At 40.5% G+C, this 22,231-nt stretch overlaps 1 protein-coding gene across 1 annotated transcript in view; it reads right to left on the bottom strand.

Annotated features, from left to right (window-relative positions):
• Positions 1-15,693: 15,693 nt before the first annotated feature.
• Positions 15,694-22,231, bottom strand: part of LOC116541898 (melanoma inhibitory activity protein 2-like) — a 17,650-nt gene continuing 11,112 nt past the window's right edge. Inside the window, 1 exon segment of the mRNA XM_032266409.1 lies at positions 15,694-15,889. Coding sequence (XP_032122300.1) covers positions 15,694-15,889 — 196 coding nt within the window.

Genomic DNA, 22,231 nt, shown 5'->3' with positions numbered 1-22,231 from the left:
CCAATTGTCAATGTAAGATCTCTTATGAGATCTGCCCCTTTAAAATGCATGCTTACTGAGGACATGGGTATCTTGCCGAGAGACACCACTTGATAAAAATGTAAATTAGATTATATAGAATTTTGTGACTCAAATCTAACTGGAATCAGTTTGAAAGTTTTCTTACAATGGAAACATCAAATGCCGTGGCAGATATGTGTTCAGATATCTTACCATTTGAATTTAGGATTGTTTCCTTTTCACTTTTTTTTCCCAGATACTAAACATTTTGAAAGGAGTACATTAATTATATGCCTCTCTTTCTCTCAGCTAGTATATTTTTGATTTCCATAAATATTTAGTTTCCCTAAAAAGGTAAGTGTTGTCCAAGTGATTGGCATTCTTTTTTTTTCCTTTTTTTTGCTTTCCATCCATAATTTATTTTTAAAGAATCTTTAGATCTAGGTCGACCTATCTTAGGTCACATGCTTGCCTCAGAACCAATTAATGCTGATGGTAGATTTTAAATATATATTTTATTGCACTTTAGGTTCTGGGGTACATGTGCAGAACATGCAGGATTGTTGCATAGGTACGTACATGGCAATGTGGTTTGTTGCCTCCATCCCCCCCATCATCTGTATCTAACATTTCTCCCCATGTTATCCCTCCCCAACCTCCCTACGCACCACTGTCCCTCCCCTATTCCCCCACAACAGACTCCAGTGTGTGATGCTCCCCTCCCTGTATCCATGGGTTCTCATTGTTCAACACCTGCCTAGAGTGAGAACATGTGGTGTTTGTTTTTCTGTTCTTGTGCTGAGAATAATACTTTCCAGATTCATCTATGTCCCTACAAAGGACATGAACTCATCCCTTTTTATGGCTGCATAGTATTCTATGATGTATGTATGCCACATTTTCTTTATCCAGTCTATCGCTGATGGGCGTTTGGGGTGGTTCCAGGTCTTTGCTATTGTAAACAGTGCCACAATGAACATTCGTGTGCATGTGTCCTTATAACAGAATGACTTATAATCCTTTGGATATGTACCCAGTAATGGGATTGCTGGGTCAAATGGAATTTCTATTTCTAGATCCTTGAGGAATCGCCACACTGCCACAATGGTTGAACTAATTTCCACTCCCAACAACAGTGTAAAAGTCTTCCTATTTCTTCACATCCTCTCCAGCATCTGCTGTCTCCAGATTTTTTAATGATCACCATTCTAACTGGCATGAGATGGTATCTCAATGTGGTTTTTATTTGCATTTCTCTATTGACCAGTGATGATGAGCATTTATTCATATGTTTGCTGGCCTCATATATGTCTTCTTTTGAAAAGTGTCTGTTCATGTCCTTCATCCACTTTTGAATGAGTTTGTCTGGTTTTTTCTTGTAAATGTGTTTTAGTTCTTTGTAGAATCTGATATTAGTACTTTGTCAGATGGGTAGATTGCAAAATTTTTTCCCATTCTGTTGGTTGCTGGTTCACTCTAATGATTGTTTCTTTTGCCGTACAGAAGCTTTGGAGGTTAATTTGATCCCATTTGTCTATTTTGGCTTTTGTTGCCAATGCTTTTGGTGTTTTAGTCATGAAGTCCTTGCCTATGCCTATGTCCTGAATGGTTTTGCCTAGGTTTTCTTCTAGGGTTTTTATGGTGTTAGGTCTTATGTTTACGTTTTTAATCCATCTGGAGTTAATTTTAGTGTAAGGTGTCAGGAAGGGGTCCAGTTTCTGCTTTCTGCACATGGCTAGCCCGTTTTCCCAACACCATTTATTAAACAGGGAATCCTTTCTCCATTGCTTCCTTTTGTCAGGTTTGTCAAAGATTAGTTGGTTGTAGATGCGTGGCATTGCCTCTGAGGCCTCTGTTCTGTTCCATTGGTCTATCTCTCTGTTTTGGTACCAGTATGATGCTGTTTTGATTACTGTAGCCTTGTAGCATAGTTTGAAGTCCAGTAGTGTGATGCCTCTAGCTTTGTTCTTTCTGCTTAGAACTGTCTTGGCTATGCAGGCTCTCTTTTGGTTCCATATGAAGTTTAAGGTGGGTTTTTTCCAGTTCTGTGAAGAGGGTCATAGGTAGCTTAATGCAGGTAGCATTGAATCTATAAATTATTTTGGGCAGTATGACTATTTTCACAATATTGATTTTTCCTAACCATGAGCATGGAATGTTTTTCTATCTGTTTGTGTCCTCTCTTATTTCCTTGAGCAGTGATTTATAGTACTCCTTGAAGAGGTTACATCCTTTTAGTTGTATTCCTAGGTATTTTATTCTCTTTGTAGTAATTGTGAATGGGAGTTCACTCTTGATTTGGTTCTCTTTTAGTCTGTTATTGGTGTATAGGAATACTTGTGATTTCTGCACATTGATTTTGTATCTTGAGACTTTGCTGAAGTTGCTTATCAGTTTAAGGAGAATTTGGAATGAGACGATGGGGTCTTCTAGATATACAATCATGTTGTCTGCAAATAGACAACTTGACTTCCTTCTTTCCTAATTGAATAAGCTTTATTTCTTTTTCTTGCCTGATTGCTCTGGCTAGAACTTCTAATACTATATTGAATAGGAGTGGTGAGAGAGGGCATCCTTGTCTAGTGCCAGATTTCAAAGGGAATGCTTCCAGTTTTTGCCCATTCAGTATGATATTAGCTGTGGATTTGTGGTAAATAGCTTTTATTATTTTGAGATACATTCCATCGATACCTAGTTTATTGAGAGTTTTTAGCATAAAGGACTGTTGAATTTTGTTGAAGGCTTTCTCTGCATCTATTGAGATAATCATGTGGTTTTTGTTTGTAGTTCTGTTTAAGTGGTGGATTACATTGATAGACTTGCATATGTTGAACCAGCCTTGTATCCTCATGATGAAGCCCACTTGATCGTGATGGATAAGCTTTTTGATGTGCCGTTGCAATCGTTTTTGCCAGTATGCTATTGAAGGTTTTTGCATCTATGTTCATCATGGATATTGGTCTGAAGTTTTCTTTTTTTGTTGAGTCTCTGCCGGGTTTTGGTATCAGGATGATGTTGGTCTCATAAAATGATTTGGGAAGGATTCCCTCTTTTTGGATTATTTGGAATAGGTTCAGAAGGAGTGGTACCAGCTCCTCTTTGTATGTCTGGTAGAATTCGGCTGTGAACCCGTCTGGACCTGGGCTTTTTTTGGGTGGTAGGCTCTTAATTGCTGCCTCAACTTCAGCCCTTGTTATTGGTCTTTTCAGGGTTTTGATTTCTTTCTGTTTTAGGCTTGGGAAGGTGCAAGTGTGCAGGAATTTATCCATTTCTTCCAGGTTTACTGGTTTATGTACATAGAGTTGTTTGTGGTAATCTCTGATGGTGGTTTGTATTTCTGTGGAATCTGTGGTAATATCCCCTTTATCGTTTTTTATTGCATCTGTTTGATTCTTCTCTCTTTTCCTTTTTATTAATGTGACTAGTGGTCTGTCTATTTTGTTGATCTTTTCAAAACACCAGCTCCTGGATTTATTGATTTTTTGAAGGGTTTTTTGTGTCTTTATCTCCTTCAGTTCTGCTCTGATCTTAGTTATTTCTTGTCTTCTGCTAGCTTGAGTCTTTTTGATCTTGCTCTTCTAGCTCTTTCAATTTTGATGATAGGGTGTCGATTTTAGATCTTTCCTTGCTTCTCATGTGGGCATTTATTACTATATATTTTCTTCTAGACACTGCTTTAAATGTGTCCCAGAGATTCTGGTATGTTGCGTTTTCATTCTTATTGGTTTCAAAGAACATCTTTATTTCTGCCTTCATTTCGTTGTTTATCCAGTCAACATTCAAGAGTCCGTTGTTCAGTTTCCATGAAGTTGTGCGGTTTTGAGTTAGTTTCTGAATTCTGAGTTCTAATTTGATTGCGCTGTGGTCTGAGAGGCTGTTTGTTATGATTTCCGTTCTTTTGCGTTTGCTAAGGAGTGATTTACTTCCAATTATGTGGTCAACTTTAGAGTAGGTGCGATGTGGTGCTGAGAAAAAAATGTATATTCTGTGGATTTGGGGTGGAGAGTTCTGTATATGACTATTAGGTTTGCTTGGACCAGATCTGAGTTCAAGTCCTGGATATCCTTGTTAATTTTCTGTCTCTTTGATCTGTCTCATATTGACAGTGGAGTGTTAAAGTCTCCCACTGTTATTTTTGTGGGAGTTTAGTCTCTTCATAGGTCGTTAAGAACTTGTTTTATGTATCTGGGTGCTCTGTATTGGGTGTGTATATATTTAGGATCATTAGCTCTTCTTGTTGCATTGATCCTTTTACCATTATGTAATGCCTTTCTTTGTCTCTTTTGAGCTTTTTTGATTTAAAGTCTATTTTATCAGAGACTAGGACTCTAACTCCTGCTTTTTTTTTTTCTCTCTCTATTTGCTTGGTAAATCTTCCTCCATCCCTTTATTTTGAGCCTATGTGTGTCCTTGCATGCGAGATAGGTTTCCTGGATACAGCACACAGATCGGTTTTGACTTTTTATCCAATTTGCCAGTCTGTGTCTTTTGATTGGGGCATTTAGCCCATTTACATTTAAGGTTAATATTGTTGTGTGTGAATTTGATCCTTACCATTTTGATGCTAGCTGGTTGTTTTGTCCATTAGATGATGCAGTTTCTTCACTGTGTCGATGCTCTTTACCATTTGATATGTTTTTGGAGTGGCTGGTACTGGTTGTTTCTTTCTATGTTTAGTGCTTCTTTCAGGAGCTCTTATAAGGCAGGCCTGGTGGTGATGAAATCTCTGAGCAATTGCTTGTTCATAAAGCATTTTATTTCTCCTTCGCTTATGACAGTCAGTTTGGCTGGATATGACATTCTAAGTTGAAAGTTCTTTAAGGATGTTTAATATTGGCCCCCACTCTCTTCTGGCTTGTAGGGTTTCTGCTGAGAGATTCGCTGTGGGTCTGATGGGCTTCCCTTTGTGGGTAACCCAACGTTTCTCTCTGGCTGCCCTTAGCATTTTTTTCTTCATTTCAACCTTGGTGAATCAGACGATTATGTGTCTTGGGGTTGCTCTTCTTGAGGAATATCTTTGTAGTGTTCTCTGTATTTTCTGAACTTGAATATTGGCCTGCCTTGCTAGGTTGGGGAAGGTCTCCTGGATAATAACCTGAAGAGTGTTTTCCAGCTTGGATTCGTTCTCTCTGTCACATTCAGGTATGCCTATCAAATGTAGATTAGATCTTTTCACATAATCCCATATTTATTGGAGGCTTTGTTCATTTCTTTTCACTTCTTTTTCTCTAATCTTGCCTTCTCTTTTTATTTCATTGAGTTGATCTTCAATCTCTGATATCCTTTCTTCTGCTTGGTTGATTTGGCTATTGAAACTTGGGTATGCTTCGCGAAGTTCTCGTGTTGTGTTTTCCAGCTCCATCAACTCATTTATATTCTTCTCGAAGCTGTTCAGTCTCGTTAGCATTTCGTCAAACCTTTTTTCAAGGTTCTTAGTTGGTGGCATTGGGTTAGAACATGTTCTTTTAGCTCAGAGAAGTTTGTTATTACCCACCTTCTGAAGCCTGTCTCTGTCAATATCATCAGAGTCATTCTCCATCCAGCTTTGTTCCCTTGCAGATGAGGAGTTGTGATCCCTTGGAGGACAAGAGGTGCTCTGGTTTTGGGTGTTTTTGTCCTTTTTGCGCTGGTTTCTTCCCATCTTTGTGGATTTATCTACCTGTGGTCTTTGTAGTTTGTGACTTTCTGATGGGTTCTCTGAGTGGACCTCCTTTTTGTTGATGATGAAGTTTCTTTCTGTTTTTTTTTTTTTTTTTTAAGTTTTCTTTCTAACAGTCAGATCCCTCTCCTGTAGGGCTGCTGGAGGTCCACTCCCCACCCTGCTTGCTTGGGGATCACCTGCTCTGGCTGCAGAACAGTAAGGGTTGCTGCCAGTTTCTTCTTCTGTTATCTTTGTCCCAGAAGGATACTCACCAGATATCAGCCTGAGCTCTCCTTTATGAAGTGTCTCTTTTGATATATGGGGGTTGAGGAGCTGCTTGAGGAGACAGTCTGTCCCTTATCAGAGCTTAAATGCTGAGCTATGAGCTCCGTTGTTCCATTCAGAGCTGCTGGGCAGGTACGTTTAAGTCTGCTGCAGTGGAACTCATTATCACCTTTTCCCCCAGGTGCTCTGTCCTGGGAAGGTGGGGCTTTATTTATAAGTTCCTGACATGCTGCTGCCTTTTTTCAGAGCTGCCTTGCCCTGCAAGGAGGTTGCCTAGTCACAGTCTGCCAGCAGAGGCATTGCTGAGCTGCTGTGGTCTCTGCCTAACTGCTGTGTGAACTTCCTTGCAGTTTTGTTTATAGAGGTATAGTTAGAACTGCCTCGGTAATGGCAGACTGCCTTGGTAATGGTGGACTGCCTTGGTAATGGTGGACTGCCTCGGTAATGGCAGATGCCTGTCCTCCCACAGAGCTGGACTGTCCCAGGTTCAGCTGCGCTTGCTTTGAAACTCTCAATCCAGAGCGTTTCAGATTGCTGGTCTTTGTGGGCATGGGACCTGCCTAGCCAGATCACCTGGCTCCCTGTTTCAGCCCCCTTTTTTTCAGTTGAATGGGTGGCTCTGTCTCCCAGGTGTTCCAGGCGCCAGTCAAAACAGCCACCCAGGTTTGTGTGAGTTTTTGTGTGGAGACCCACAGCACTGGCTGAACCAGCCGTGCTGGAAACTCGTGGTGCTTTTCCACCTTGGAATCTCGGGGTCTGTGGGCAGTAAAAACTCATTTGGAAATGCGGTGATCACTCACACTCTGTGTTGTTCTTGCTGGGAACTGCACTGCAGAGCTGTTCCTATCTGGCCATGTTGGATCCCTCAGCACTCTTAAGAGTTAATGATTTTGGCTACAAAAGACTGATGTCTGGGGTGGGCAGTTGGGACCTGGTTACAGGTTTAGAACAGTTTCAGTTTGTACTCTAATATTAATTGGTTTGAAGTAACTTCTTGGTTTGAGTTAGACACATATTTTATTTGTCTGATGTGTTCTGAAGCCCAAGTAGGTGTGGCGTGAGTATTTGTTAATAGTTATTATCACAGAACTGGAAAAGCCTTTCTAAGTTGAACTTAATGCTTTACAAATCACAAGTACCTGGCAGCCTTTGGTGTTGAAAGGAGGCAGTACTGACTCAAGAACCAAGCCACTCTCAACTCACTTTGTTTGTAGCAGGAGTCTGACTGAGGGAGGAAGAGAGGAAAGGGGAAAAAACACATCTTTGTTATTTGCAGTGAATGAGAGTACTCACTTTGCAGTTAAAGGCTTGGCTTGGATTCCTGAATTGCTACTTTTTAGCCATTTGACCCTGAGCAAAGTGTTTAAAATATTTTAATCTACTTTTCCTCATCTGCCAAATGTGGTTGATAACAACCACCTCATCAGGTAGTTGTTGAGTTTAAGTCAAACAACATGTATAAAGGGCCCATACATGTGTACAGCATCCCTTGATAAGTAGTACTGCAAATTATTCCTACCTTTTTTCTCTCCTTAAATAAATCTAACCTCCAAATGTAGAACTTTCTGTTGCTTAAGTTAATGCTAAGTTGGTAGTCAATAATTTGGATCACAATGTTTTCATTAGAAATGAGCATCTAGAGCTGGACACAGTGGCTGATGCCTGTAATCCCAACACTTTGGGAGGCCAGGGCAGGTGGGTCACTTGAGGTCAGGAGTTCAAGATCAGTCTGGCCAACATGGTGAAAACTCATCTCTCCTAAAAATATAAAAATTAGCTGTGTGTGGTGGTGGGCACCTGTACTCTCAGCTACTAGGGAGGCTGAGGTGGGAGAATCTCTTGAACCTGGAGGCAGAGGTTGCAGTGAGCCAAGATCATGCCACTGCACTCCAGCCTGTGTGACAGAGGGAGACTGTGTGAAAGAAGGAGCCAAAGAAAGAAAGAACGAAGGGAAGGAAGGAAGGAAGGAGGGAAGGAGGGAAGGAAGAAAGGAAGGAAGGAAATGAGTATCTCAGTTTAGCATTTTACTGCTCCACTCAAGTTGTAAACATTTTAGGAACACCTATGTTGGCGTATGGTTTGTGCTCTTGATTGTATGGGACATGAGATCATGGCTTAATAAATGAAATCAAAACTTCCTCAGATGTGTTCTGTGGAACTCAAGCATTTTCAGTAACTTTTTAAGAGCAAATGTCTCCAAAGGTGCCTTTATTGAATTCTACATTTTATAAATTTGTGGGGATTTACGTCTGTAATGCCCTAGTGATTTTTGTCTCTAGATAAAATCTCTTAACTTTGGTTTCTAACCCTAGAAACAAACTAAATGACTTGGTGGCTAAAGTGATGGACTTCAGAGTCAGCTTAGGCCTGGTCTAAGCAGACAATGCAGAACTGTTGTTCTAGTCCCTGACACTCTCTAACTTGCTGTGTTAGTCTTACTGTAGACAAGTGACAACCTCTCTGAGTTTAGCTTTCTAATCAGTAGAAGGGGCATAATGGTAGTTCTTTTCTTACAATGAAGTGATAGAGCTTAGATGAGATAATACCTATAAAGCATTCATCAAGTTCTTAGAACATACTAGGTACCTAACAGATAATCCATTTCTCTTTCTACATCCCCTCTTCCCTCCCTCTCCTTCTTGTTCTTATTTTCTCCTTTTTTCTCCACTGAGTTTTTAAAAAGGAGGAAACTAGTCTGGGTGCGGTGGCTCACACCTGTAATACCAGCACTTTGGGAGGCCAAGGCTGGGTGGATCACGATGCCAAGAGTTTAAGACCAGCCTGGCCAAGATGGTGAAACACCATCTCTACTAAAAATACAAAAATTAGCCAGGAATGGTGGTTGGCACCTGAAATCACATCTACATGGGAGGCTGAGGCAGGGAATTGGCTTGAAAACCCAGGAGGTGGAGGCTGCAGTGAGCTGAGACTATTCCACTGAACTCCAACCTGGGCGACAGAGCAAGACACCATCTCAAAAAAAAAAATAGGAGAAAACTAGACAGGCGAGCCTTTATTTCTGGTTTGGCTTTGATTGCTGTGACTTGAGGACATGGACTATAGTTGTAGATGTTGCCCTGGCTGCATATCAACAATGACTTTTTTCCTTGATGTTTCTCCACAGGAAGGATCAGAATGTTCTCTCTCCAGTCAACTGCTGGAATCTCCTCCTAAACCCGATGAAGCAGGAAAGCAGGGACCATACCACCCTGAGTGACATCTACCTGAATAATATCATTCCTCGATTTGTCCAAGTCAGCAAGGACTCAGCAAGACTCTTTAAAAAGGTCCAGAGATATTCGTAGTCACAGAGGTTCTTGGGTGGAGGAATGATACAATTTTTAAAATCCTATTAGTTATTACATTGATTACCCAGGTGACAAAATTATCTGTACACCAAAGCCCTGTGACATGCAGTTTACCCATGTGACAAACCTGCAGATATACCCCTTGAACCTAAAATAAAAGTTGGAAAGAAAAAATAAAAGAATCTCTTACTGGTCCACTTCATAGGCTTTGCACTAGTCATTCCCTACCACATACTTGTGGAGAAAAAATATTTGAATTGGCATTATTTTCTTCCTTTCTGAGCTGAATTAATAGTAGCCTTGGGAATGAACCATTTGCAAGGTACAAACCCAGGACTGGCACCGTAATTCATAATTTGCATCTATTAACAAAAACTGTGTTTTAGGAAGTTTCCTTAAAGTGATTTGTGAAGCTGTTGAGCTTAAGGGGCCTACAGTGTCATTTTATGTTTTCCTATTCTAGTTCATTTAGCAAACTCATATACATTTATGTTTTTGGTTTAGTTTTCTTTCCAAGGTCTCATCTTGGCCAAGGCAGGCAAAGAAGTTTGATATGATATGTCTTTGTCTTTTGGTCTCTGAATGCTTTCTGAAACTCAGTTGTTATCATACTTCCTTGGCTGTAGGTTGAGCAGTTTGACTAAGGAAAGCTCAAAATAATCATGAAAATCTTAAGGAGCCAATTCACCTTACCTGTCAGTGGTGGAACTAGCCTTTTGGAAACCCAGGAAGCTGTTTTCTAAGCTGTCTCAGCTTGAGCTCATAGTGAAATTATTTATTCATGAGGTTTAGTTACAAACAGCGGTGAAGGCCCCAACCATTGTATGTGATATGCCATGCCTACCATTCAAGTTTTGACGTTCCTGGAAGACTTTCCAGAAAGCAAATAATCTTCCTATAAGTTACAGGTAGAAAGAGATTATAGAAGGCTATTTAGAATTCATCAGTTTCCAGGTGACAGAATCCATTATTAATATTTGAAAGTGTGAGAGAAAGGACTCTGATAAACAGGATTGTAGTTGATATAGTCAAAGCTCTTGATTGTTTTCAAATTCCCAGTTAGGAAGTTTTCCAGATTTCACTAGATCTGGAATTAATTCCCAATTTTTTTGTGTAATTACCAGCCTGGTCAAATAACTGAGCTGGAATCTTCCATCTACCTAATTGCATCTGTGAAGGTGCTTTTCTTATGTCTTAGAGACAGAATATTGAGAAAAATCCCCTGACGAAGAAAAGAAGGCAGAGAAAGATAACTCCCCCCAGAGCTCACTGGCTATTTTTAGCAGCCTGGCTGCGCTGTGGTGGGGGCCACACCGCATTTCAGAGTGAGGGTACTTCTCACCATCTCCTCCATGGTTTCCAGCATCAGCTTCAGCTTGCATATTATTAATTTGAATTATTCTGCAATTCTTGGTGATGCGTGTGTGTGACTAAAATTAAAACCTATTTAGGTGAAATTTTGACAGCTCGTCTCTATGACCTTGACAGCCACTTAGAATGTCTCAAGAAGGAAAGGGCATGACCGATCGTTTCTTTCTCTGTTTTCTTTGTTCATCTGAGAAAAAGACTTTTATAAGATCTGTTCACCTAGTTAGACTTCACCCAGTTTCTCAGCTCCCTTTTCTCCCAACCTTAGAAGGTTAGGGAAAAACCAAGCTGAGAGAATTTAATAGCCTCTCCAGATCTCAGAGGTGCTTATACTGAAGGCAGCCAGATATCAAAGCCATGAGTATTCCTGACTCTTCAAGTGCAATACACATATTTCACACATTTCACCTAAGTGCATGGCTCATATACAAGGTGTGGGGCCTAGGCCTCCAGAAAAAAAAAATTCATCTTTGAATGATATTTCTAGCCATGGGCTCAGGGTTAACCTCCTTAATCTGTGTATTACTATGCTAGATTGTGAGGAAGAACTTCTTATTTCTCACAGGACTGTTTATGTGTTACACTTCACTGAAGAAAAGTATGCCTATCATAATTTAATAGCTATATGCATTTTTACAAACTGAATTCACACCTGTGTAACTAGCACCCAGACCAAGAAACAGAACATTTCTGTACCCTAGAAGCCCCCTCCTGTTCCCTTCTAGTCATCTCCCCACCCTAAATCCCCAAGGATAATGACTTTCCTGACTTTTAACAGCAGAGATTAGCTTTGCTTGGTTTCAAACCTTATATAAATAGAATTGTACAGTATGTACTCTTTTGTGTCTGGTTCCTTTCACTCAATATTCTGTTTGTGAGATTTATTCATACTGTTGTATATAGCTGCAGCATCACAGGACTTTCTCTTGATCTTTGTGACTTTGGATTGATTAAATTGTAGTTAATCAGAGACATGCATGGGGTTGTTGAATGGCAATGATTACTATCCCACGGGGTGAATAATCTCTTTTCTCCCTCCCTTGGGGGTTCCCATGTAGGCAGAGAGCTCTAAGGTAGAAGCTGGTTGGCAGATCATAAAAATAGATTCAGCCAAGCACAGCGGCTCATGCCTGTGATCTCAACAACTCAGGAGGTCAAGGTGGGAAAATGGCTGGAAACCAGAAGTTCAAGAACAACCTGGGCAACATAACAAGACCTTGTCTCTAAAAAAATTTAAAAAGCTAGCTGGGCATGGTGGCCTGTGCTGGGAGGCTGAGGTGGTAATATTGCATCAGCCCAGGAGTTTGAGGATGCAGTGAGCTCTGATCATGCCATTCCACTCCAGCCTGGGCAACAGAGCGGGACCCTGATAGTTTGAGAATGCAGTGAGCTGTGATCATGCCACTGCACTGCAGTCCAGTCAACAGAGTGAGACCCTGACACACACACACAAACACACACACACACACACACACACACACACACACACAAAGATTCATTCCGTTTTGGCTGGATGAAGAGCCTCTATGCTTTCTATGGGCAGAGAGAATTCTAATGCGCAAAGAAACATTCTTCACACCCCACCCCTGTTTTGCTTAGAATGTGTTGCACATGAAGAATTGGAATCCTACTGGTTAAGACATAGTATCACATAAGAGACCTAAGGAATGTCCTTGGCCATTTGGTGGTTTCATGAATCTTTCCTGGGATTTGCTTTGTGCTGTCAGAGGAAAGGTCTTGTCCAAGTGACCCTTTCTCTTGGGCCTAGTTCTGCTGTTAATGACTTGGATAATGACTTCATTCTATGCCACAGTTCCTTAAACTTAAAAAAAACAGAGTATGGCCTATATGCTCTCCATGGTGCCTTCCAAATCAGGATACCACGGTTCTATGATGATAAGGGGATCCTACACTGGGGGCTTCCTTCTGGTTGTGAGGTTACCTTTGTTAAATTGTGATAGATAAACTGTAATCCAGAGATAAGGACAAACAAAAGTGGATATGGGTGTGGAGAGGGCTAGCTTAAGCAAATGAAGACCGCATTTCTTGAGGAATGAAGCGTTCTTTCAGATGCTGATATCTACAGTGTCAGCAACCAAGAAGTACCAAATTGGGATTCAAATACATAAAATGGATACATTTTACTAGTAAATTTGGCTCCTGTGGCAAAAGAAGCCATTTCTCTGGGGACATAGGGTTAGAAAAGACACCTTAATTTTTGGTATGGCTGTAGACTCCTGCGCTTTATGTGACTTCGAATCTGTTTGTCTCTAGCAAAAGTCAACATTTTAAAAAATCTTTTTTTAATCTATGAAACTTAAGTAATTCACTGCAAAAGTTCTGACAATAGAAGTCACTATATTTTGAACCCATATGCACCAGGTATTGTGTTAAGCACTTTCTTTATACGTGTTATCTCCTTTAATCCTCACAATAATTTTATAAGGTAGTTACTATTGTTATCATCATTATTTTATGAAGGAAGAAACTATGGCTGAGAGAGATTAAGCAGGCTAGGCACGGTGGTGCACACCTATAATCCCAGCACTTCGGGAGGCCAAGCCAGGCAGATCACCTGAGGTCAGGAGTTCAAGACCAGCCTGGCCAACATGGTGAAATCCCTTCTCTACAAAAATACAAACATTAGCCATGCAAGATGGCAGGTGCCTGTAATCCCAGCTACCCGAGAGGCTGTGGTGGGAGAATCACTTGAACCGGTGAGGCGGAGGTTGCGAGGAGCAGAGATTGCACCGTTGCACTCCAGCCTGGGTGACAGAGTGAGACTTTGTCTCAAAAGTGAGAGAGAAGAGCGAGGGAGAGAGAGAGATTAAGAAAAATGAGATGAGGCTGGAGTTTAACTCCAGTCACCTGGCTCTAGAAGCCAATGTTTTCATCTACACACTGTATTAGGATTCTCCAAGTATGTTTTACAGAGAAGACAGAATCCTGGACTTCCTCTTTTCCACTGAATTCGGATATTTCACTTAGTTATAGAATTAGCCTAATTTTCTCTTTTGCACATAAACCTTCAAAGGGTGTGGAGATATTGAACATCACCATTGGATTGTTTTTCCTACCAGCATTTGGGGCAAGCAGCTGGAAGTTGGGAATGAAATCGGGCAGCATGTTTACACTCCCCAGGGGCAGAATATCTCTGCCCTCTGTGAGAGGGGAACAAGGACTCATTAAATGTGACAGCTGGCCAAGAATCTGGCTCACAGCTAATTTAGCTAATTTGGTGATGTGAGGGTGGCTGTACAATTGGCCCCTCTATGCTATTGAACCCCCTTAAGGGATGCTTTTTGCTAGCCCTCTGGTTTGTGGTAATTCTGCTGGGACATATTTTACATTTTGCATGAAGCCATGTAGGAGATTCCTTTAGCTAAATACAGCATCTGGAGAATGTAGCCTCCTGTGCACAGCTTAGAAACAGACTGACTTTGTCTAGGACTCCAGGGAAAATTGAGCGCGTTTGGTGCTCCTGACATCTCCTTTCATGTAATGAAAGCTCAGTCTGTCTAACCTCTGTTGGAACCAAGGTTTGGGCAAATATTATTGCTGCCACCTTCATTTGCTTAATGTGGTGGCTTCAAAAACCATGGCCAAGACCTGCCAAGTTTGACTCCCATCTCCCTGTGGTCTCTGTGAGAGGCATGTTCTAAGGAAGCCCACCAAGAACAGAAATAATTTTTCCGCTTTGCTCAGTTTAAACTAAAATAAACTTGGGTGCGCTTTTTTTCTGTAGGATAGAGGATAATCCTGTTTTCTCTTTTAACTTAGCTGGGACACACTAAAGTACCCCTGACTTTGCTTTCTCAAATCCCTGTTTCTAGCTCTTCACAGCTGCTCACACTTAATCTTGGAAGCTGGTCAGTTCAGACAGTGCTAAGACTCAGTTGCATCCTTGCTTTTATAGCACTCCAGTGAACTGTACTCCTTTTTTGCCATCAGGACTCTTAAGTTACTATGGCAAAAACTTAGGTTAAATTGAAGAAGGCAAGTCAGATTCCCTGTAGACTGGTAGCTTTCAACTTTGCCTGGGAATGAAAGTTACTTGGGGAGTTTTAAAAAAGTCTTTGTGACCTTGAATAAACAAAGGTGACTTAGGATATTAAAAAGCATGAACTATAAAATTTGAAAAAGGATAAATCAGACTTCAACAAGTCTTGGACTTTTGTTCTTGTAAAGACTTTATTTAGAAAATGAAAGACAAGACGCAGACCATGAGAAAATATTTGTAATATATATCTGACAAGAAATTATGTCAGAATATAGAATAAAGAACTCTGAGAGCTCAGTATGTAGAAAGAAAGTTGCCCAGGTGCCAAGGCAAGAGACTGTGAAGGCACAATCTATCCCAGTATAATAAGTAACTGATTACTTAGTTTTAGCAATGATACCAAATATATTTAGAAACAATCATATACTGAATTATATAATCAATCTTAATAAATCATTATTCTTTATTATTAATCTTTAGTATTATGGCATAAAAACATTTTAGTCTTATAGTATAGAAACAACCAGGTGAAATAGAATTAGAAACTGAAGGGACATTGTGAGAAGTGATCGGGAGATAAGAGTGAGAGCCCTGCAGCAGTGTCAGTGCCTGGGAAGGCACCTGCTCCTTAGCAGCCGTGAAGAGGAGAAGAAACGACCCACAAGGCTGGTATAGTTGAATGTCCCTGGTAGGTGCTGTTGGTTGAGAATGGAGGAAAAGAGTGGTTTTCCAAAGGCTGCGTCCCTGTGCTCTGCCCCCTTGAGAAAGGGTTTAACTTTTGGGGGAAGGAGTAGATGGAGTGATTTAACCCTCCCTCCCTTCCCATCCACCGTATCCCTCCTGCTTCTCTGAACTCTGTGTCTGTTATTGGGCTGAATTCCCTCCACATCACAGCGTGGTCACTAACAGTGTTATACAGTGCTTTATAGACAGCTGTTGCAGTTGCCCAGTTTATCTTGTTGGTAGCAAAAATCTGTTCTAATTAATTGAGCTTTATTTTCCCACATCTGACGAAAAGATCCTCTTTGGAGAAAAGAATAGGATGTGAAGCTGAGCTTATCTGAGTAAGTGGTGGCAGTCTGCCAGCTACTTCAAAGGTATCTCTGCTGATAAGGGGTATCAGGTTTAATGCCAAAGCCAACACTGAGGGGAGCTTTGCAACTAGTGCCGTTGGGGAATTTTAGCTTTGGTTTCTGCGACACTGGGTCAGCAGCATCTGTGTGCTGTCCCTTGAGGCTGCTCTCTGGGTGGTCCAGGCTTTCTTTGGGACTTAGGAAGATGTAGCAGCTCAAAGGGAATGTGTGCATCAGAGATGTCTGTAGTCTTTTGCTGAGGTTAGTTTTTGTGTTTGCCTTTTTGGTGTTTTAGTTCTTAGGTATTTGCCTTTTCTAAAAGAGCTCAAGGTGCTATATTTAGAACGTTCAAAGGTATAAGAGTACTTTGATTTGTATAAATCAAAGGATTACTAAGGGAATCTGAAGAGGAATGGAATATGGGAAATGGAATGCGGGAGAGAGAGGTGCAGTAGACAGAAAATAAAAGTGTCCATTTGCAGCCTTGTATTTGAATACTATCCTAAATTAGGAGATGATACTAATTTAATAAGTATTTTAGTGAACGCTATATACATAGCATTATGCTGCTAGGTGCTTAGAAGAGCTTGAAAATCAAGTTGAGGAGTAAGATTTACCTTCTAAGGGAGCTTGGGGTTTTTGGTTTATTTAGATCTCTCAAAACTTTCTGTGGGATATGATGACAAAATAATAATAGTAACCTTTCCTAAAATTTACGCTATGAATACCATCCACTGTAGTAGGCCCTAGATGTGTATTTTCTCTGAACCTTTCATCTATTTTACAAAGTTTTTTCCCTAAACTATTTATGAAAGTATAAAATACTTAGAGAAAGTGTACATATTATAAAGTGTACAGCTCAATGAATTTTTACAAACTGAACACAGCTATGTAATCAGCACACAGATGAAGAAAGAATGTTACTAGTATCCCATCAAGCCTCCTTCCCCCCACTTCACATCATTACTCTCTGAAGGGTAGTCACTATCCTGACTTCTAACACAATATAAGCATTTGCCCATTTAAAAATGTGTTTATATAAATGGAATCATAATTTTTTCAACGATTTAAATATATCACTCTTTTGTCTTCTGGCCTCCACTATTTCTGATGAGAAATCAGCTATGGTTCTTGGTTTCTTATTATTCCTTACCTGTATGTAATATATCATCTTTTGTTTGTTTGTTTTAAAGAGATGGAGTTCCTGTTGCCCAGGCTGGAGTCCCGTGTCATGATACAGCTCACCGTATACTTGAACATCTGTGGTCAAGCAGTCCTTCCACCTTGGCCTCCCAAAGTGTCAGGATTACAGGCGTGAGCCACCATGCCCACTTTTCTTTATTTGGCTAATTCTATTGTTTCTTTTTTATCTTTAGTTTTTAGTAATTTGACTATCATAAAAGTGTAAGCGTGGTTTTTATTGTATTCATTTGGCTAGGATAAATATAATACTCAGACAATCCCTGATCTGTAGCATATCTAATTTGTAGAAACTGTAGGAAAAATATCAAATTTTTCCTCAATTTGAGAAAAATTTTTGGCAAACATTTTTTTTCTGTCCCATCTCTCCTTCCTGTTTTGCTTTGATATCAACTGCATGTATGTTAGACTGCTTGATTCATTCCCACAGCTTTTTGATGTTCTGTCCATTTTTTTCAAACTTTTGTTGTCTGTATGCTTTAGTTTAGATGATTTCTAAAGTTTACCAATTTGGCTGGACACCATGACTCACACCTGTAATCTTAGCACTTTGGGAGGCCAAGGTGGGCAGATCACTTGAGGTCAGGAGTTTGAGACCAGCCTGACTAACATGGTGAAACCCCATCTCTACTAAAAATACAAAAATTAGCTGGGCGTGGTAGTGCGAGCCTTAATCCCAGCTACTCAGGAGGCTGAGGCAGGGGATTGCTTGAACCTGGAAGGCGGAGGTTGCGGTGAGCTGAGATTGAGTTATTGCACTGCAGCCTGGGCTACAGAGTGAGACTCCATCTGAAAAAAAATTACCAATTACTTCTTTTGTTCATCTAAGATACTATAAATGCCATCCAATGAATTTTTTTTATTTCAGATAATTGGGTTTGTTTTGTTTTTGGTTTTGGTTTTTTGAGATGGAGACTTGCTGTGTCACCTAGGCTGGAGTGCAGTGGTATGATCATAGCTCACGGTACCCTCAAACTCCTGGGCTCAAGTGACCCTCCCACCTCAGCTTCTGATGTGTCTGAGACTACAGGTGTGTACCATCATGCTTGGCCAGTTATTTTAGAGATGGGGTCTCACTGTGTTGCCCAGGCTAGACTCAAGCTCTGGGGCTCAAGTGATCCTCTCCCCTCAGCCTCCCAATGATTATCTGGATATTCTTAAAGCATATTGGCAACTACTTAAAAATTCTTGTCCACTGTTTTTAACATTGACATTATCTGTGGGTCTGTTTATTGATTTTCCTGTGACCATGAGTCACATTTATTTTTTGTACATGCCTACTAATCTTTTATTGCATATTGGACATCATAGATAATATATCATAGAAACTCTAGGTGTGCTTATCTTCCTCTGAAGAGTATGAAGTTTTGTTCTAGGAGGCCATTAAATTACTGATTGATCACCTTGAACTTGTAACAAAGTTACAAAGCATAATCCCGCCAAAGGGGGTTTGGCTTTATACTTTGTTACAATGGATATATTTTGGTTTTGCCCTTCATCTTGGAATATTTTTTTTTGTTTTTTTGTTTTTTTTTTGAGACGGAGTTTCGCTCTTGTTACCCAGGCTGGAGTGCGATGGCGCGATCTCGGCTCACCGCAACCTCCTCCTCCTGGGTTCAGGCAATTCTCCTGCCTCAGCCCCCTGAGCAGTTGGGACTACAGGCACGCGCCACCATGCCCAGCTAATTTTTTGTATTTTTAGTAGAGACGGGGTTTCACCATGTTGACCAAGATGGTCTCGATCTCTTGACCTTGCGATCCACCTGCCTTGGCCTCCCAAAGTGCTGGGATTACAGGCGTGAGCCACCGGGCCCGGCCGGAATATGCTATATACTTAACGCATGGCCTTTCGGGGGTTTCCATGGGAAGCCCAAGATGTTTATCAAGCCCCTCTAACTTGGCAGCTTTGAATGCCAATTTCTACCTTCCCAACAGTAGGCAGTGCCTAAGACAACCAACTATCCTGTTTTGGCCTGAGGGGGTTCCTAGGACATGAGAGTTTTAGCTTTGTCTGTTCTACTGTTGATGGCATGTGGGTAGTTTTCAGTTTGAGGCTATTATAAATAATGCTGTTATGAACATTATGCTGGGAATTTATTCTTTCCAATGTACGGTTGAACCTGGTCACAAGCCAGGCTTTAAGAATAGTGAATTCAAAACCTTCTTTTCTCTCTCTGTCTCTCCTTCTCTCCCTCCTCTGTTTGTCTCTCTCCCTCTCCCCCCTTCCTTCTCCCCTTCTCCCTTCCCTTTCCTCTCCTCTCTCCTTTTCCTCTTTCCTTCTTCCTCTCCTTGTTTGCTCCCCCCCTTTCCTTCCCTCTATCCTTTTAAATAATCCTTTAAAATACATAGCACATGTATGTTACAGAAAATTTAAAAATACAGAAAGCAAAAATATGATTTAAAAAGCAGGTTTATTGTACATACTATTTTGTAATCTACTGTTTTAGTCAAGATCTTCCCCTTTACATTTCAATAAACTTTCATCTCACCTAATACCCAGGCCATGTAAAGATTTCATTAATTGCCCCGAAAATCTCCTTGACAACTGGTTGTCCAAGCCAGTATCTAATGCACTCTAGTTTTATGTCCCTTAAGTGTACTTATCTAGTCTTGTTTTCTTTCCACGACACTGATTTATTGAAGAGACTAAGCCAGGTGTCCTGCAAAATCTCCCCTCTTCTACATTTTCCTAGTTGTTTACTTGTGTTGTTAAGCTTCTGCCTGTATCCCATGTTTTCTGTACATTGGAAGTTGGCTCTAAAGATCCAAATGGATTCAACTGACTTAGAACGCATAATAAGTGATGTTAGCACTTCCTGTAGCATCTCAGCAGGAAATACGTAACATCTAGTTAGTCCACCGATAGCGCTGCTCATATTGACACTCCCTAGAATAGAGTGGTGATAGTGTGACCCTTCCATTTGCTAGTTACATTCTTTTTCCTCACATAAAAGAAACCTGATTATAAGGTGTTATTCATGGTGCCAGCCTACAAATATTGGGTGCTAGTTCAGTCATTCATCTGATAATTTTAATACCAGTTGGTAATTTTAAACACTACTTTTTGTCATCACTGTACCTTTCTTACTTGACTGTAAGATGCCTCTCTGAGGCCGGGCACAGTGACTCACGCCTGTAATCCCAGCACTTTGGGAGGCCAAGGTGGGTGGATCACCTAAGGTCAGGAGTTTGAGACGAGCCTGACCAACATGGTGAAACCTCATCTCTACTAAAAATACAAAAATTAGCTGCGTGTGGTGGGTGGCTGTAGTCCCAGCTACTCAGGAGGCTGAGGCAGGAGAATGGCTTGAACCTGGGAGGCGGAGGTTGCAGTGAGCCGAGATTATGCCATTGCACTCTAGCCTAGACAACAAGAGTGAAACTCTGACTCAAGAATAAAAAAGGATGCCTCTCTGAGAAAAGGAGAGGATTATTAATACAACTCATCAGGCAGGATGCAAACAGTAGTTTGTAAAAATGTATTCATCTCAGGAGAAAGTACACACACTAATAGTGTGCAAACTGACTAGGTATCTATTAGAATCACAGCAATATTTTTTTTAAAAAGCCTAATTCTAAATGAGTCCTAACCATGCCGAGGGACTGCGCTAGGTGCTTTACGTGTATTAACCTATTTGATATCATCACAACAACGCTTTGAGATGAGTACTGGTTTTGTCATCCCCATTTGTAGATGGGAGCATGGGCAGGGGGTTTAAGCAGTTTACTCACGATTATACAGCTGGTTGATGGGAGGAATGGGATTCAAGCATCGGCAGTTGCCTTCCCCTGAACTCTTCACATCATCATGCTCTGCTGCCCTGCTGTAGGAAGGCAGTCATATTGGTAAGCTAAAGAACCAGTGCTTGTGCAGGGAATTAATGGCTTAGGCATTCTGCAGTCATATGTCACTGTGCTTCTGTCAGGTCAGAATTTCCATTGTGCTATTCTGATTTCGCTTCTTGCCCAGCCTGTCCTGAGAGAGTGGGCACTTTTGATTTTAGCCACTCTGCTCGCAGGACAGGCTTCTGTTGATTCTCCTACTTATCTTTTTTTAAATGCTGTTCTCATGGTAAATCTTTGTCAAGAGTTTTCGTTTGAATTTCGCCCTGCTTTTCTAAGCATGATTTTTATTTAAAGTGAGGACAAAATTTAAATTTTCCTTCTTTTGACACAGCATCTTCAGTTTTTTTGATTTTCATCCTCTTTTCTTACAATATTGGACTTTCTCTGGTCTTTTTTCTACTGGATCCTACCTTTCTTTGCTTTTAAGCCCAGCTCTTGGGGTTTTTTCGTTTTGTTTTGTTTTTCTTTTCTTTTTTTTTTCTTTTTTTCTGTTCTCTACAAATCATTGGGTCTACATCCCACTTTTCCCAGCATTTACTCAACATGAAACTTCTAGTTATGGATTAGTTTGAATTCTTTGCACGAATTATTTAAAAGATGATAGGAACCTAGGAGCATCCCTCTTCGTGGTCTCAAGAAATCCTAGAATCATCCTCTTGGCAAGCTAAGTAGTTATTACAGGCCGGGCACAGTGGCTCACATCTGTAATCCCAGCACTTTGGGAGACCAAGGAGGGCAGATTACCAGGTCAAGAGATAGAGACCATCCTAGCCAACATGGTGAAACCCGGTCTCTACTAAAAATACAAAAATTAGATGGGCATGGTGATGCGCACCTGGAGTCCCAGCTGCTTGGGAGGCTGAGGCAGGAGAATTGCTTGAACTGGGGAGGCAGAGTTTGCAGTGAGCTGAGATCATGCCATTGCACCCCAGCCTCGGTGACAGAGCGAGACTCCGTCTCAAAAAGAAAAAAAAGTAGTTATTAAGGCTTAGGGAGAGGACTGAGAAGTAGCATCTTCTTTTTTTTATTTTTCCTTTAATTTGGAAGCACATAAAAAGCCTTTCCACTTAGACTTTTTTCAATTGTTAAAGTAATACAGAGCTTCAGTTAGGGCTATGAAAGAAAAGAAAAAAATTTTAAAAAGTAATAGCATTTTTTTCAAGCTATTGTGGGGAAAACATAATAAAAAGAAAATAATTACTTGGAATCATGATTAACATTTTGATATATTTCCTTCCAATCTTTTTTTTACACTTTTTTTTTTTTAAAATGAGAGCTACATTAGTTTAGTGTAATTTTTTTCATTTAATATTTGAAGTAAGCATTTTTATCATGTCATTGCATTTTCTTTTAAATGTTGCTTATACGACCCTATAGCAGCAGTCTGTATTCTGTGACCCATAGTTTTTCCTTTTCTTTCTTCTTACTCTTCTTCTTCTTACTACTCTTCTTCTTCTTCTTTCTTCTTCTTCTTCCTCCTCCTCCTCCTTCTTTCTTCTTTCCTTCCTTC

This window comes from Sapajus apella, unplaced genomic scaffold (genome assembly GCF_009761245.1).
Source record: "Sapajus apella isolate SASKATOON/1434 unplaced genomic scaffold, GSC_monkey_1.0 scaffold158, whole genome shotgun sequence".
Classification (NCBI taxonomy): domain Eukaryota; kingdom Metazoa; phylum Chordata; class Mammalia; order Primates; family Cebidae; genus Sapajus; species Sapajus apella.
This window is presented reverse-complemented; position numbering and strand designations above follow the sequence as displayed.